Source organism: Heteronotia binoei, chromosome 13 (genome assembly GCF_032191835.1).
Source record: "Heteronotia binoei isolate CCM8104 ecotype False Entrance Well chromosome 13, APGP_CSIRO_Hbin_v1, whole genome shotgun sequence".
NCBI classification, from domain to species: domain Eukaryota; kingdom Metazoa; phylum Chordata; class Lepidosauria; order Squamata; family Gekkonidae; genus Heteronotia; species Heteronotia binoei.
This window is the reverse complement of record NC_083235.1, coordinates 48,659,095-48,675,471: the sequence shown is the minus strand read 5'-3', so window position 1 is coordinate 48,675,471 and position 16,377 is coordinate 48,659,095. Positions and strand designations below refer to the sequence as shown.

General features: G+C 38.9%; 1 protein-coding gene across 2 annotated transcripts in view; it reads right to left on the bottom strand.

Moving 5' to 3' along the window:
* The window catches only part of HELZ (helicase with zinc finger), a 236,220-nt gene that overhangs the window by 20,187 nt on the left and 199,656 nt on the right, over window positions 1-16,377 (bottom strand). For both annotated transcript variants that reach the window (XM_060252939.1, XM_060252940.1), the window contains exons 26-28: window positions 10,768-10,844; window positions 8,463-9,033; window positions 7,519-7,753 (exon numbers count right to left, since the gene is read on the bottom strand). In XM_060252939.1, the coding sequence (XP_060108922.1) occupies window positions 7,519-7,753; window positions 8,463-9,033; window positions 10,768-10,844 (883 nt within the window). The remainder of the gene's footprint in view (window positions 1-7,518; window positions 7,754-8,462; window positions 9,034-10,767; window positions 10,845-16,377) is intronic.

Below are 16,377 nucleotides of genomic sequence, written 5' to 3'. Positions count from 1 at the left end.
GACATCCATTTTCCCTCTCCTGACTCAGCTGTTTTACTTCTGCTGGCACCATCCATAGTGGTTTTCTCTCATTGCCATATTTCTTATACTTCATCCAAATATTAGCAAATTATTTCTTATGTAATGGTGAGAGAAAAAACCATCCATCTTTTTCTTCCTATAGTACATATAAGCGTGCCAGCCGAATTTATTTCCATGACCTTCCAACGTTAAAAGTTTTTTACAATAACTTCACCCAATCTTTTATCCACACTAAACAAACTGCTTCATGATATAATCTTAAATCTGGTAATTGGAATCCTCCTCTTTCTTTAGCGTCTATTAAAACTTTCATTTTAATCCTTGGTTTCTTTTCATATAAATTCTGAAATCTTTCTTTGCCATTTATTAAATTGTTTACTGTCTTTTACAATCGGAATAGTTTGGAATAAATACATTATTCTCGGCAAAATGTTCATCTTAATTGCAGCTATTCTACCAAGCAATGACAAATTATGCTTGCTCCACTTTATCATATCTTCATCCATTTTACGCCATAACTTTTCATAATTATTTTTAAACAGATCAATGTTCTTCATTATTATTTCCACACCCAAATATTTTACTTTAGAGGTAATTTCACATCCCGTTAACCTCTGCAATTCCTTTTATTTACTTGCATATTTTTACATAAAAGTTTTGATTTTTCTTTATTAACATAAAGTCCCGCCAATTCTCCAAAATCTTGTATTTCAGCTAACAACAAAGGTGTAACTTGTGTAGGATTTTCATTTATAAACATTATAAATGTAACTTGTGTAGGATTTTCATTTATAAGCATCATCTGCAAATGCTCTATATTTATAGGTAAATGCTCTATATTTATAGGTAAATCCTTTAATTTTCATTCCTTCTATTTCTTCATCATCTTGTATTTGCATCAATAAGACTTCAAGAGTCATTATAAACAACAATGGTGAAAGCGGACAACCTTGTCTTGTACCTTTGCTGATGATCATTTCATCTGTAAGATCTGCATTTATACATAGCCTTGCACATTGTTCCATATATATGGCCTTTATCATTCTTATAAAGTTTTCTCCCAACTTTATTTTTTCCATTACTGCAAACAAAGTCCCAGTTCAAATTGTCAAAAGCTTTCTTTGCATCCGCAAAAAATAATGCAACTTCCTTCTCTGGATGTCTTTCATAATATTCTACAATATTTACAACAATATTTACAACAGAAAAAGTAAACATAGCATTAGCACTTTTAAAAATTAATCAATTTAATTTTAAAACTTAACCAGATTTTAATTAAATGCTTATAATGTTTAATGTAATTTTATTCATTTGTATAATTTAACCCTGAACTATGTTGTTAGCCGCCCTGAGCCTGCTCCGGCGGGGAGGGCGGGATACAAATAAAATTTGTTGTTGTTGTTGTTGTTGTTGTTAATAACAGTCTCTTATTTGTCTTTTAGGGAGAAAACCCGCTTGATCTTCCTTTATAAAATTTATTAAATATTTTTTAAGCCGTTCTGTCAAGATTCTTGTGTATATCTTATAATCATTATTTAATAATGAAATTGGTCTATAATTCTTTACATTCGTGACATCTCTTTCTTCCTTTGGAATCAACGAAATTACAGCTTCTTTCCATGTATTTGGTATTTTCCCATTTAATCTTATCGCATTCATCAATTTTTGAAGTTTCGGTACTAATTCTTTAAGCTTTTTTTTAAAAAAAAAATTGCCATATATCCATCTGGTCCAGGTGCTTTTCCAATTTTCATTACATTAATCGCTACTTCAATTTCTATTTTTTCAATTGGATCATTCAACATTTTTTCCATATATTCAGTTAAGGGTGCTATTTTGATCTTTTGCAAATATGCTTTGATCCTTTCTTTCTTTACTTTAACACCCTTAAATAATTTAGCATAATACTTAAAAATTCTCTCTTTATTCCTTCTTGAGCTACCATCTCTTTTCCATCAGCCACAATTTTATTAATAATTTTACTTTCTCTCTTTTTCTTCAATTGCCAGGCCAAGTACTTTCCAGGTTTGTTTGCTCCCACAAAAGATTTCTGTTGTAATTTTTTCAAATTCCATTCCATTTCCTTATTTAACAAATGTCTCACTTGTGTTTGTAATATTGTAATCTCCCTTATAATTTTCTTTTTTCCTGGCCTTTTTCTTAATTCACCTTTTTTCTTAATTTCATTTTGAATGTCCAACATCTGTTTATCTTTTGCTCTCTTATCTTTATTATTCAATGTTATTAATATTCCTCTCATTACTGCCTTGTAGGCATTCCATACCGTCTGAAATTCTATATTTTCTCTATCATTGACTTGGAAGTAAGCTTTAGTTTCCTTTTCTAAAGATATCACTATTTCTTTATTTTGTAGTAAATCTTCATTTAATCTCCATCTTCTCCATTTTTTAGACAATTTTGTAATCCACATTATTGGGTTATGGTCAGCTCCTATTTTGGGTAAAAACTCTATCTTCTTTGTTATAAATCCCAAATCTTTGGTACCCCACAACATGTCAATTCTAGAAAAAGAATTATGTCTGGCTGAAAAAAGATATAGTCCCGTACTTCAGGATTGAACTTCCTCCATATATCCTCCAAATTCTCTTGTTTAACCAGCTCAAAAAAAGACTTTGGCAATTTCCCTTCTTTATCCATTTTTTTCTTCCCAGATCTATCTATTGTGTTCTGAATTGTTCCATTAAAGTCCCCCATCAACAAAATTTGCCCATAGGTCACTTCATCAAGATGTTGCGTAATATTTTTAAAGAAAATGTCCTTTGCACCATTTGGAGCATAAAGTCCCAACAATAAAGGTTTTTTTAGCATTCAATGTAATTTCCACCGCTATATACCTTCCATCATTATCTTTAAAAACCAATTTCGGATCTAATTCTTTTTTAATATAAAAATTACTCCTCTCTTCTTCTGTTCAGCCAATGTATAAAATTCTAATCCCAGTTGCTTATTCCATAAAAATTTATAATCCTTTTGTCTAATGTGCACTTCTTGTAAACAAACTATGTTACAATTTTGTTTTTTTATCTTTCTTTTTCGTGGTGAATTTAGTCCATTAACATTCCAAGATATCAATTTGTAATCCATCATGGTGCAAATTCTTTATTTTCGCCATAGAATCTACGCAATTCCTGTGTGTTTGTAATTGTAATCCTTTTCCCTTGAAGTTCAAAGCTCAAACCTTCAGGTATTATCCATCTGTATCTCATTCCATTGTCGCGTAATTTTTCTGTTAGTTTTTTATATATATTCCTGTCAGTTAACACTTGCCTTGGCAACTCTTTCATAATTCTTATTCTACTATCTCCCACTGTCAGTGGCTTTTCAAAATTGTTATTTATGATTTTTCCCACCATTTCTTTTGTCATAAATCTTATGACCACATATCTTGGCAGATTGTTCTTTTTTGCATAAAGTGAATTCACTCTATACATATAGTCATACATATTTCTATTCCCTTCAGGATCTTCCTCCAAAAATTCTGCAATTACTTTTATTATGTATTCTTTCAGATCAGATTCTTCATCTTCTGGTATACCTCTCAGACGAATCTGTGTCTCCATCAACTTGTAGTCATGTATTATCACCTTTTCTTGTAATTTTAACAAGGTGGAATCATGTGTTTTCACTCTCTCTTCCACCTCTTGTACTTTTTTGTTATTACTACAGTTTCATTTCTGAGATTCTCTATTTCTTTTTTTAATTCTTTTTTTGAGTCCTCAATATCCTTTCTTATTTCTTTTTTAGAGGCAGTTATCATTTCTTTCACCCCCTTCATTATCCTGGCTTCCAATGCATCTAATTGGGCTTGCATTTTCTCCATTGAAGCAGACCTAGCACAAGTTTGCTTCGGGTCTGACTTGTAAAAAAGATTGAAAATTTTTATCTCACCAAATTAAATTTGGACCATCAGGTTTAACAGAGTGAAGCTTGCCCTTTCCAATGAACCCAATTTTGCCGTCCTCTGAGCCTCCCAGGCTCAGATATTAATGTTTACAGTTTTTATTTTTCCCAAAATGGCGGTCACCACTTTTGTTTCACTTAAAAAAAATTTCTTCTTTCCCCTTTAACCAATTAAAATCTTCGCCACTATCCAATAGTCCTTATTTTATAATTGCCAACTCAGTTGACTCCACCAATTTTTATTGTCCCAGTGACTTTAAAAACGTTGTTAAAACTTTGTTCTCCCAGCAATGGCCGCCGATGGTTCTCTCTGATATTATAATCTTAGAGTAGGCTGTTTACTTCTCTGACTTCCTTCTTCTTTCTCTGGTACTTCCTGCTTTTCCTGCCACCAAGTCTTGTTTCGCTGGTAGAGAAATCTCACGATATCTGACGTACTTCCTGTGTTGACTATGAGTGCTGCAGGTCTTTGACGATGGGGCTACCTCCTCAACCGCAGATAGACTAAACAATAAATTCCTTTCTCCTTTTAGCACTGTCTTTTAAATTTACAAAGTTCAAAATTAGCCCCTTTTCTTCTCCTTCTTTCAGGCTTCCATTATTTCCAACTCTCATCTTCTAATTTTGTTTTGTTTAGCTTTAATTAGTCCCGGAGTGAAAAGATAGCAATCAGTACCTTTTTTTTTGTAGTTTATCCAGATCAATACTAGCCTTTTGTAAATTAGATGTTTAAAGTTGTAAAAGAAGATTCGGATCCTGTCGAGCTTATGTCAAATAAATGACCCTGGAGACTTCTGCAGATGATGAATATGCAACTTCTCTCCGGAGATCCCTCAAAGCCTCAAAGGAGCACCCCCCCCCCCGGGACTCCCTTTCAGCCAAGGTAAGTCTCCTCAAAGTATCTGTGCATATCTTGGACAATTCTCTAGCTGAGAAAAGTAGGCAGTAGGCATTAATCTGCCTTTTACTACCCCGAACAGAAGTGCCGGCCTGCCCCCATTAAGGAAAGCAGCTCAGTTCACCATTTTCCAATCCCAGAAGTCCCCAAGCACAGTAGTTCATTTTTAAGAAGCTGTAACTGCGTGTTTCCAAGCTGTAATTTCACATTTTTCATTTGATTTTTCTCATGAAGTATCATATAACTTTAGAGGAACCAAGATTTCACCCTTTGGGTTTTAAAAAAGTTTAGGTAGATTAAGACAGGGGTCTCCAACCCCTGAGCCATGGACCGGTACCAGTCCTTGGCCTGTTAGCAACTGGGTCATGAATTGTATAATTATTTCATTATATATTACAATGTAATAATAATAATAATAATAATGATGATGATGATGATGATGATGATGATGATAATAATGATAATGATGATAATAATAATAATAATAATAATAATAATAATAATAATAATAATAATACTCTGGATTTATATCCTGCCTTCCACTAAGAGAGGTTACTATCTTCTTTATCTTCCTCCCCCACAACAAACATCCTTTGAGGTAGATGGGGCTGAGAGAGCTCTCACAGAAGCTACCCTTTCAAGGACAGCTCTGCGAGAGCTATGGCTGACCCAAGGCCATTCCAGCAGCTGCAAGTAGAGGAGTGGGGAATCAAACTCGGTTCTCCCAGATAAGAGCCTGTACACTTAACCACTACACCAAACTAATAGAAATAAAGTGCACAATTGTATCATCCCAAAACCATCACCTCCCACCCTGGTCCATGGAAAAATTGTCCTCCACAAAACTGGTCCCTGGTGCCAAAAAGATTGGGGACCACTAGATTAAGACATAGATCCATCACTTATCACATGGGGGGAAAGATTAAGCAAAGAAACTCAGATATAGAGTTTCGCTGTGAGTCACTGGGAAAATACATCTCTTTAAACATAATTATTTTCTCCTTGTTTCCCTTTTTGCTTTCTGCTGCTGAAGCTGAGCTGCAATGCAAATCTCCTGTAGACTGCCAACCTACCTGTTGGATGCTTACCTATCCTAAGCCCTAGGATAAAGATTTTAGTAATAAAAATAAATCACAACTGAGATCTATAATTCTAATTCACTGTCAAATCAAGTTGACAATCCATCACCTTCTTCACACGGCTTTTATTGCATGCAATATTCAGAAGAATTGCAGATTTATACCCCGCCCTTCTCTCTGAATCAGAGACTCAGAGCAGCTTACAATCTCCTACATCTTCTCCCCCCACAACAGACACCCTGTGAGGTGGGTGGGGCTGAGAAGGCTCTCACAGCAGCTGCCCTTTCAAGGACAACTCCTGCGATAGCTATGGCTGAGCCAAGGCTATCACAGCAGGTGCAGTAGAGGAGTGGGGAATCAAACCCGGTTCTCCCAGATAAGAGTCCACATACTTAACCACTACACCAAACTGGCTCTCCACTACATTTAACCACTATACCAAACATTTAAAAGATGTAAAATGATATTATATGTTAGCCTTATCCAGGAATATATAATTCACAGAGATCATGATACATCTCAACCAACTCAACCATATAATGCTTCCACTGAAAACATACTTTGAAATGTTACTACTGCAGAACCAAACAACACAGAAAATACCCATTACTTATCATGTGAGAATTAGAGGGACTGAGATAGAAGCATTGATGAATGCCCAACATCCCTTTCTCCATCTGATTGCTAATTAATTAGCAAATACCTCTATGGCCCATCAGGGGGTTGATTGCAACATCAGCGCAGGAAGAGGTCCCTCTAGAATGAGTCATGCTTTCACAGATCTTTTGAGGTTCCATTTTATGTCTTCCATTTAAACTGGATATCTGAAATGCCCCCATAACTAATACCCCACAGAATGAAAATTCCAGACACTTTTATACTGGGGTGTCAAACATGTGGCCCAGGGGCCGCATCAGGTCCCTGGAGGGCTCCTATCAGGCCCCGAAGCAACTGGCTGTCATCTGCTTCCTTCTCCCTCTCTCTTGCTCCTTTCTGATTCACAGCTTGCTTTGCCAGGCTTGCTCAATCACACAGGAGCTACAAAGCAAAACCTCTATTTTCTCCATTGACTGAGTCTCCTCCCTTGGGGAGAAAGGGGGGGGAGGCAGAACTTGCTTTGCCAGGCTCTCTCAATCACACAGCACAGCTACTGAGCCAAGCCTTTCTTCCTTCTATTGGCTGAGGCTCCTCCCCATCCTGGTCCCCTGGGGAAGTAAGGAAAAGGCCAGAGCTTCCTTTGCTCTGTTCCCTGGATCCTGTGGGAGAGATTCAAAGAAAGCACTAAGACCAGTGAATGCTAATGTTTTAAGCGTGTTTTAGTTTTAAGGTTTAAAAAAAAAAATCTTTGTGTTTGTCTGTGTTGTTTATAAAGTTTCTATCTCTGCTACCTAATCTTAAATAGGAACACACACGGTCCACTCCGACATGGCCCGGCTCAACAAGGTCTCATTTATGTCAGATCTGGCCCTCATAACAAATGAGTTTGACACTCCTGTTTTATACTATCCCTGGTAGCAAGCAGTAAGATATGTGATTTTACAGTGATATTGTGATACTACAGTGAAAGTTGTATGAACCCTATTTTCAGTTAAAAAGTACCTTGAATATGTTGCCTCAGTTTCATCTTCTACATTGTTGGCAAATTTCCAGTTTGCCCTAATTGCCTGTTGATGCAATCCAATTGGCTGTTGAGAAAGGTGGGATAAATGAGGGTGGTGATGGTGAGAATAAGGAATACTGCCTTGATTGAGATAAGCATTAGGCTCATTCCACTGTTGTAGTCTTATTTGCTGTTGCCTTAAGGTTTCCAAAGCTAAATTTCCATGAATATGATCTGTAAAAGATTTGGCAGGGGGTTAATCCAGCTTCTATATTTAAGGTACCTAGAAATCACCATTTCATAATATATAACTACATACACAACATTAAACTCTTATGTTACTAAATTTCTCCTTGTCATACAGAGACCTTTTATATTATGCAATCCTGGCTACCATGAGGCCATTCAGATCACTGAAAAACTACATGCTCAATCCATATTTGCAAACAGTTTGAATGGTAGCATTACTAACATGCACTACATATGGCAAATATAAGCAATTCTGTATTTTACAGTAGTTTTTCATAGTTTTGGTATTGGCTACTTTTAAAACAATGCTTGCAAACTGAAAGCAGCATACTAGGTGGACCTTTATGTTATCATCTATTTCTATAGTTCTATGAACAATATGCTAAAAGGAGAATGAGAAACAATTTGCCATGGCCAGCAGTGACCTATTCCCCATGGTCTTGCATCAGTGCGCTTAGCATGACAGAGACAAACAGTATCATAAATCAGGACAGCAAATACTGTATGATTTCTCAAGCAAATGATTTCCCTCTTTTTACATTGCTTAAAGGAGATAACTCAATACTGTAAAAATTCAATGTCTTGAAATTCATGATCTTACAAAAGCCTAAGGTATTTATTTTATTTAAGCACTCTTTTCACTTTAGAATATTTGTCATGATACCTGTCTGTGGAATGTAGCAATCATACCTACCTAATGGTTCCCCTATAGGCATTCCTGGAGGATTTTCTTCAATGAAGTGGTTTAAATGGGATGGCATCACTGGGTTGTGATGTGCAATGGGTCTCAGAGGGTTAGTGACTTCTTGTAACAGGGATGGGGGATGCTGTTCTGACATCACAGTATCTACGCCAGGGGAATGAGGTCTGTGTGGAACTGGGTTTTTAAAAAGTGACTGGTTGGGGCCTGTTTGGTAGGCAGGGGAAAGTTGTGATGGTGGCTGTTGTGGCTGCTGATTTAAATGATTATGCTGCTGCACTATCTGGCTTTGCTGTGGATGCATTTGGTTTTGCTGTTCAGGCAAATGGTTTTGTTGTTGACTTAACAGATTTTGCTGCTGCTGTATAGGGTATGGCTGTCTTGGAATCTGGGAAAGGTGTTGGAAATGGCGATTAGGAGCAGCATATTGAGTATAGGGAGGGGTGAGATGAAGATTCAGCTGTCTGGGGTTAAGATTATCTTTGCGATGAAACTTAGAATTAGCATAAGCAGTACTGGAGCGCGACTCCGGGCTTCTATTTTGGGAACTCACTTCTAAGTCAACCTAGAGAAAATTACACAAATTACTTGAGTTAAAAATCAGTTAAGAAAACAAAGCCAACAAAAGCCGTGTAAGCAACGAGTGTACTAAACAAATTACTTAAACACTAAGCAAGCATGTGATAGTGAAAGAATATGGGAAGAATAAAGTGATAACTGGAGAAAAATACTGTATGTCTTCACTACCTTCTTTCTTTTATTTATGTAACTGAAACACATTCCACTGACACATCTACTTGAATAATTTACATAACTTCATCCTATTTTTGAGAATCTGGGCTTTTTCCTGAGTGAAATGTAGCCTATTGTGGTGGTCAGAATTTATCAGATTCACAGGCAGTTGTTTCCTTATATATCTCCTTTTTAAATGTCATGTCCAGAGATCTTTAATAGACACTACTATTATGGCAGAAATGATTCACCACCTGTTTTCTTATAATATATGATTCCATGAAGTTGATTGCAAACAACCATCCAGTGAGAAGAATTTTACTTTTGCTCCCGGACAAAGACATATATTTGATGAAATGCTATTATTTATTTGCAACGCTTAAACAATTTGCTTTTGACTATATGAATCTCTATTTGGTGACTCAGTCCTTGCTTCTAACTTGGCTTATATAAAGTCAGTAGAAAACAGTGTTGGAAGGAAGGAAGGAAGGAAGGAAGGAAGGAAGGAAGGAAGGAAGGAAGGAAGGAAGGAAGGAAGGAAGGAAGGAAGGAAGGAAGGAAGGAAGGAAGGACATTTTAATCTTCTGTTAGCCTCTAATATCATGGGTAATTTCTTTTGTAGTAAAAAGCAAATTAAATTGTCCAAACATTGTATCTAAATCTAATAACTATGTATTACCCACAACCAGTAAAAATGGTAAAACAGACACAGTGATTCAAAAAACACAATCAACTAAAAGAAACTAGAATCACAGGAATCAAACTACTAGTACTGGAGATCCCCACCATTACTTTTTGTCCTGATAGCATCAGTTCTGGCAAGTTTTAACTAAAGGGTCTCCTACCAAGCACCTGGAATCATGATGTGAAGTTTGTAAGGTAGGCAGCAACAAAACCAGAGCACATCTTTTATGGATGTATCAGGTGATGCTCTGTATGAACACTGAAGCTTCATTAAGATTTCCTGATCAACAGCAGAATCCTAAACAGAGGGTGTTTTCGCACTCACGTTTTACTGGCGCCACGACCCTCCTCACGCCGGCGGATCTGCAGTGATTTCGCACTAGAAGCGCCGGCGCAGCCCATTGCGCCGGCTACTTCCGTCGCTAAGCCAGCGCAAACGTTTTCCTGCATCTTTGCAATTTCCGTTTGCGCTGGCTTAGCGACGGAAGTAGCCGGCGCTTCTGGGTGCGCCGGCGCTTCTGGTGCGAAATCCATGCAGATTCGCCGGCGTCAGGAGGATGGTCGCGCCAGTAAAAGGTAAGTGCGAAAACACCCCATGTTATACATTCAAAGTCCACTGAAATCAATGGGCAATGGTTAGGCTCAGCATTTGGTTATAGTCCCTGAATTGTATAATTTGAATTGTGTTTGTTAATTATTCATTTTACATTTCTGATTTCTACATTATGCTGTCACAATGTGATCTTTGATTATCTTTACATATGTAATATATTTTCCTGATTAACTTGTTATCCCTAGTAGTTCACCACCTTTGTTTCTTAATGAAGTGACTACTGTGTCACACATAAGGCAGATATAGGAAAAAAATTAAAAATACACACACCTGTTTGGATTCCATAGGTTTTTTCTCAGGAGTCCGAATTCTATTTATTTCCGGTCCTGTACTTGGTTCATTTTTACCTGAAAGTTTTTATTAATAATATCTTTACTTTCAATGAACATAAAGCATATACATTCTCACAAACCAGGCTAAACTATCCTCAATTATGAGTCCTTAAATAATAAATAATATGTTGTTACTGCTGGCCATACTTAACATTTTCAACCATTTAATTAAATTCTTTAGTTCTCCCTGCTAAAACTACCGAGAAGAGATGCAATAAATTAATGCTTATCCCTGAGGCTACTGAAACAAAGATACGCCATTCTCACTCCCATCTAGACAGAAAACCTTACACTATCAATATGAAAGATGAAATTTGAGAGTGTAGGATCTCAGTGATCTCAATAGATAGTAAAAAGATTATGATCCCTGGTTCTATGAAACCATAGCTAAGTTGCAGGACATTTTTAAAAGATAGAATGAGCATAGTGCAAGAACATCTTGAACTCTATGGTGCACAACTACTTAGGTGTTCATAAAGGAACCTGTCTTTTGTCAATTAGTACTTAACAATTTTGCCAAAGCAATTGGAAAAAAATATTTAAGCAATCTTCAGCATTCCAGAGTATACTTGAGTCACAAAACAGCTACACAAGAAAACAGAAGTTTGAAGCTAAGAAATCCTAAGGGCTATTTTCCGGTAAGAAATATGTTATACCTTAACTCTGAAGACCCATGTTATGTGTATAGCCAGAAAAATGGTCCTGGATACAAAACCATAATGGGGACATAAATGTATGAATAGCCTAGAAGAATCCAAGAGCTTTGCATTCAACATGGTTGACGCTTGTATTTTGATCACTATTATATTTCAATGATGTATGTCAGCAGAAGTTTTCCTTGCATGGCTGCCCAAAACCACTATGGGGACCTAGGTAAAGATCCCTCTGGGTCACCCCACCCCTTTACACTACCCAGAGTCAACCCAAACATCATATGAAAACAAATCACAGGACTTGCCCAGCTTCACAGACTTCTGAGCAATATTCCCTCTAGGTTGTGGAGCCTTGCGAGCAAAAATTCTACTTCATGAGCTACTGGCATTATAATTGTGAGTTACTGCATAAATTAATTTTCTTTGGGACCATTTTTCCTAAGCTAAGATGAAAATGTGTGAGCTAAAGGCTAGCTCAGCTTAGAGAGAACACTGCTTCTGAGGTAACCATGGCCCTAGAATTTTATCCTCCTAACCACAAGATCAGGAGCTTATTATTTTAGAAAATAAAGTAATAGCTGCTATGATGGCCCCATCCACTTCCCTCCCTAAGAGGCAAGATTTTCTATCCGTTTTTCTTTCCCTTTACTGACTAAACTGCCCTAGTAACATGTTTTCTTCTTTGTTGAAGAACTCTGCCTGTCCCACCCTGTTACAGTATAATATTTTGGCTGTTTGCTCAGCCCAGAAACCTGAGGTAAAGATTAGGAGACCCCTTTAACTTTAATGGCACTTGAGTAATTGTTATGTTCCAAATTAAGAAACTATTTTATTCAACATAGAGGGAAAAAGTCAGGCGAAACCAGGGCTAAAATTTCTGAGGTACCTCAATAAAGATAACTCTAAGGTAAAATCAGCACATGAACAGACTTTGGTTCTTATGTTTTTGGCTAATGAGAGTTTTTAAAGGTTTCCACAATGAATTAAATCTTTATGCTAAGAGGCTTTTGTTTCAGTGTTTTCCAAACACTCCAGCACACTTTGAGTATTTTCTGACTCTTTTTGAAGGCTGGTGCACTCTTCCCAGTATCCCAACCCAGGGCTTTTTTTTTTTTTTGGAAAAAGAGATGCCAGAACTTTCAAGCGGAACATGGAGAAACACACAAGTGCCCCCATGAACTTTTAAACATTTTTTTTTTTGAGAATTTTGTTTCCATGCAGAGGTTCTATAACTCTATTCTGCCATGTTCCCCTAGGAAAAAAGCCCTGCCGAAACCCCTTCTCCTGAAACACCAGTACTCATCTTGAGTTTTTAACTGACTCTTAAGGTCTCTACAGGCAGTTTCTAACCACACCAGGAACCTCTTCACTCTTCATAGCTAATCCCGTTTCATTGGGTAGAGAAATTCTCCTCTCACTAGAAGATCTCTCCCCTTTCTTTGGCCCAAAGGGGAATCTTCACCTACTTCCCAAACTTCCTTGTCAACTTTCCCCAAGTTCTCTGTGTTAGATTGCTCTCAGGTAGTGCTGAATTCTGAAACTGTCAGTACTCCACTCTTCTCAGCTAGGGCTGAAATCAGACTGAATTTTCCTCAGCATCAAGTTCAGAAGCCTTTTTCTGCTCAGCGGATGCTAACCAATCAGGTCTTTTGGAACAGCCTATCACTCAAGACTCTCAATTAACCCTTCACAGTTCTTCAGCTGTTTGTACAGTACTTCTAAGCTTTTAAAAAGTGCAATCTGTTACAGCTGCGCTGGGAGCAATTGGGAGAAACAAATCACCAGGAGGAGATGGGATATCAATAGACCTATTCCAAGTAACAGAAACTGAGGCAATTGAAATCATAACAAGAGTATGCCAACAAATATGGAAAACAAAACAATGGCCCACAGACTGGAAATGCTTATTCTAATTCTGAAAAAAGGAAACATCAAAGATCGCAGCAACTATTGGACCACTGCATTAATTTCTCATGCAAATAAAGTCATGCTTAAAATCTTACAACAAAGACTGCTGCTATATGGAACAAGAAATGCCAGGTGCTCATTTTATATTCAGAAATTGAAGGTGCACTAGAGAACATATTGCAAATTCATGTTGGTTCCAGGAGCATACAGAAAAGCAGCCTGTGTTTCATAGATTACAGCAATGCTTTTGACTGAACAGATCATGAAAAGCTTATGGCTGGTTTTAAAGGAAATGGGTGGGCCTCAACATCTGATTGGTTTTGGCAAGCAATTTATACTCCAGACAAGAGACCACTATTAGGACAGAATATGGAGAAACAGAATGGTTTCCAGTTGGCAAAAGGTGTCAGACAACAATATATTTTAGCTTCCTATCTCTTCCATCTGTATGCAGAATTTATCATAAGGAAATCAGGATTAAATTTAGATGAATGTGCAATGAAAACTGGTGGAAGGAACATCAACTATCTGAGATATGCAGATGGTACCATGTTACTAAGAGAAAACAGTGAAGATTTGTAATGACTACTGATGAAGGTTAAAGTAGAAAGTTCCAATGCAGGATTACAACTGAACATCCAGAAGACCAAAGTAAGCACTACTGGGAAATTATACAACTTTAAGGTTAACAATAAAGAAATTGAAATTGTTTGAGATTTTCTATTTCTTGGCTTCACCATCAATCAAAAGGGATACTGCAACCAGGGAAGAGCAGCCATGAAGGAGCTAGAAGAGATCCTTAAGTGTAGGGTTGTGTTGCTGGTGACCAAGATCAAGTTAATTCATGCCGCAGTATTTCCTTTTACTATGTATGGGTGTGAAAGTTGCAAAATGAAGAAAGCTGACAGGAAAAAAGTAGATTCCTTTGAAATGTGGTATTGGGAAGAGTATTACAGATATTGTGGACTACCAAAATGAAACAAGTGGGTTCTAGCTCAAGACTGAACTCTCCCTAAAAGCTCAAAACTGAGGCTATTGTACTTTGGTCTCATTATGAGAAGACAAGTTACTGGAAAATATAATAATGCTAGGAAAAGCTGCAGGAAAAGAAGAAGAGATGGATTGACTCAATCAGAGAAGACATGGCCTTAGTTTCCAAGACCTGGCTGTTAATGATAGGCAGTGTTCCCTCTAAGCTGAGTTAGCGTGAGCTAGCTCACAGTTTTTTAGCCTCCAGCTCACACATTTTTGTCTTAGCTCAGGGAAACTGACCCCTGAGCACAATAATTTATACAGTAGCTCACAACTTCAATGCCAGTAGCTCACAAAGCAGAATTTTTGCTCACAAGACTCTGCAGCTTAGAGGGAACACTGATGATAGGACATTGTGAAGAACATTAATTCATAGGGTTGCCAAGTCAGAAGTGACTTGGTGGCACTTAACACACACACAACCACTCCTCCACTTGGTCCTAATAAGTAAGGAGGTGTCTGGGCTGCAATATCCTGGCCTCTCCCGGAGCCGCAGCAACCGCCCCCTGGAGTTCATCCCCCCTCTATGGGCCAGCACTGTGGGGCAACGCCAGAGGTGGGACACAGGTTGTGTTGCCCCCACAGAACACACAGCACCCTACCTGGCCTGCTGGAGATGGGCAACCTGAGGCCTCAACAAGGCATAGAGAAGCAGAAGAAACATCAGGGAAAGCAGCAGAACCTGGCTCATTGGGGTGGCACAGTGGGGTTGGCCGCAACCAACAGTAGTCAGACACACAGGAACGAGCAGCGGGGAAGGCCCCGGCGCCCCAGACATCCACAGGAGTAGAGAAAGGGGGGGACCACCCAGCCCCGAAGCCGTGAAGTCAGGGAAGCAGAAGAGAAACCAATTGGGGGGGGGGGAGGAAAGAAGGGAAAGGCACTAATGGGCAGGGTGATGGAGAGTGGCAGGTCCAAAAGGGCATGGAAACGAGGAAGTCATGGGGAGCTCAGGTGTGAGGGAATAAAGGAGGAAAGACACTGATGGCTGGGGAGGAAGACCAGGGACAAAAAAGTGAGCAGTTGAGACAGAGAGAGGGAGCTCCGAACCAATCCTGTCCCATGGAGGGATGAGCTGAGTGACTGTAACTCTGCTACCCTCTCATTCTGAGGCCAGAAGCACTTCCTCCACCTCCCTCACATCATGGCTGAAGCATACTTGGGAGGGGAAGGCACCTCAGAGCACCACACTGTGATGGAGAATGCGGGCAGACCGAGCCCGCTAATGCACCCCATTTATCTACACACCCAGGGTAGCATGCCCAGCAGACCAAAAGGACCCCAGCCCAAGGCGCCCTGAAGACGCATGACAGTTCCAGAGATGAGGGTACAAGCTCAGACGGCAGTCAGGCCTCTGTGATCGAGAACCCAGTGGGTGGAAACGGCGATGAAAGCCAAGACTCCAGCGACATGGATTTCACTCAGACAGTGGTTAGCTGAACACAATGCCCAGTTGGTCAGAGACGTCACCCAGCAACACGAGGCCTCCCAAGCCTCCCTGGTGCGAGAACTCTAGTGCACCCTGACTGCAGGAGATGGCAAAGGCGAGAGCCATTCGAGGCTTGAAGGGGCATGGCTGACTCGGGGGTCCTGGATTCCCTTCACAAAACTCACCCCTGAGGACGACATAGAAGCCTACCTGGAGGCCTTTGAAAGGATAACTGAGGCCGCCCAGTCGCCGCAAGCTCAATGGCCATTTATTTTGGGACCATACCCGACAGGGGAAGCCCTGCTAGTGGTGAAAGCGCTGACCAAGGAGTATGCAACTGACTATAGCAAGGTAAAGAAGGTCATACTAGATAGGTATATGATCACACCCAAGACCTCCCAACAGAAGTTTCGGTCCATCATGTGGCATCCAGGATATCGACCCCGGGAAGTGATAGCAACCCTTTATTCATAAATCAACTGGAGTTTCATTTTTCTTGATCCAAAGGAAAGGAACCATCTTTCAA